The following is a 1,464-nucleotide window of genomic DNA, read 5'->3' on the forward strand; positions in this document are numbered from 1 at the left end:
TGGGGGTATAATTGGGATATTGGGGGTATAACTGGGATACTGGGGATATAATTGGAATATTGGGGATGTAACTGGGATACTGGGGGTATAATTGGGATATTGGGGATATAACTGGGATATTGGGGATATAACTGGGATATTGCTGGAAGCAGTGCCTGCTGCCATGGCTGGCTGTCCCCTCCCTGGGTGGTGACATTGCTGTGCCTCTCTCTGTGTGGGGTTTTTTCCAGCACAAGTACGTCTCCATCTCAGATGTCCAGATCAAGAACGAGGAGGAGCTGGAGAAGTGCCCCATGTCTCTGGTAAGAAGCTGCTGCCCCCCATCACCAGGCAGAGGTGTGTCAGAGGGACCACGACAGAGCAATCCAGGAATTCTTTTCTTTTACTTTATTTTTCCCTTGTTTTCTGCTGTTTCTCTGCGACAGGGGGAAGAGGAAGTCCAAGAAACCCCCTGTGAGGTCCTGTATCGAGCCATGTTGTACAACCTCCCCCAGTACATGGTGAGGCCACTGAAAGGAAGGAAGAGCTTTGGAGGGGGGAGTGGTGGGAGCTGGTCTGGGAGCTGCAGAGCTCGACACAGGATGGCTGGGGGTGGTCAGGACTCGGATGGTGGGATTTTGGTGGGGATCCAGAGCAGAGCTGACTGGAAAAGTACAGCCCAAGAGGAGGGATTCAGAGGAGCAAGGGGGGTAGGCACCCAGGGACATGGTCAGTGGTTGGAAAAGAGGATGTGGGCAGAGAACTGGGAGCAAGCAACAAGGTCCTCCACATTGGTGGGAGCCCAAAACTATTGCAGGTGTCCTTTGTTTCTTTTATCCACACCACCAGAGCTCAGGTGCATGTGATGCCTTAAGCTCAGCTCAGAGCTGCCGTGATCCCCACCCTTGGCCTGTGTTCCCCAGGGATAAAAGGAGAGGTTGGGTGTGCTCTGGTAGAGCTGGCTTGAAGTTGTCCAGTTTCAGCACGTGGAGGAGAAGGAAGGACTTCCCTTCCCAGGACCACCCCTGCCCACCACCCCTCCCTCTCCTGCAGATAGCCCTGCTGAAGATCCTCCTGGCTGCTGCCCCCACCTCCAAAGCCAAGACTGACTCCATCAACATCCTGGCGGACGTGCTGCCCGAGGAGATGCCGTGAGTCCTGCCCAGGGGCCCCTCATCCCCCTCACCCCTGCTGGGCCCTGGAGCCTCGGGCCAAGCTGCAGAATTGGGGTTTGCTGCTGGCTCTGGGGGGCTCCAGGTTTGGGGGTGTCTGTGTGGAGGGGTGATGTGGAAGCCAGGGAAGTGCCGCTGGATTTTCAGGAGCGCGACAATCCCGGCGCGGTCGGCACCGCTGTGCTCTGATTGAAAACCCACCCCAATGATAAACCCTGCTAATCGACCCAAATCATAAAGATACAGCAGCATGTGGAAGGTGTCCTTCCTACCCGTCCCCTGGGACTGCTGGTGGAGGGAAATCCACTTTTTT

The 1,464-nt window shown here is 55.7% G+C and overlaps 1 protein-coding gene across 1 annotated transcript in view; it reads left to right on the top strand.

Annotated features, from left to right (window-relative positions):
* Positions 1–1,464, top strand: part of STRIP2 (striatin interacting protein 2) — a 19,415-nt gene that overhangs the window by 6,862 nt on the left and 11,089 nt on the right. The window contains exons 10-12 of the mRNA XM_029965613.1: positions 231–302; positions 426–500; positions 1,033–1,130. Coding sequence (XP_029821473.1) covers positions 231–302; positions 426–500; positions 1,033–1,130 — 245 coding nt within the window. The remainder of the gene's footprint in view (positions 1–230; positions 303–425; positions 501–1,032; positions 1,131–1,464) is intronic.

Source organism: Manacus vitellinus, unplaced genomic scaffold, assembly GCF_001715985.3.
Source record: "Manacus vitellinus isolate BGI_N305 unplaced genomic scaffold, ASM171598v3 scaffold_110_pilon, whole genome shotgun sequence".
Taxonomy (NCBI): Eukaryota; Metazoa; Chordata; class Aves; order Passeriformes; family Pipridae; genus Manacus; species Manacus vitellinus.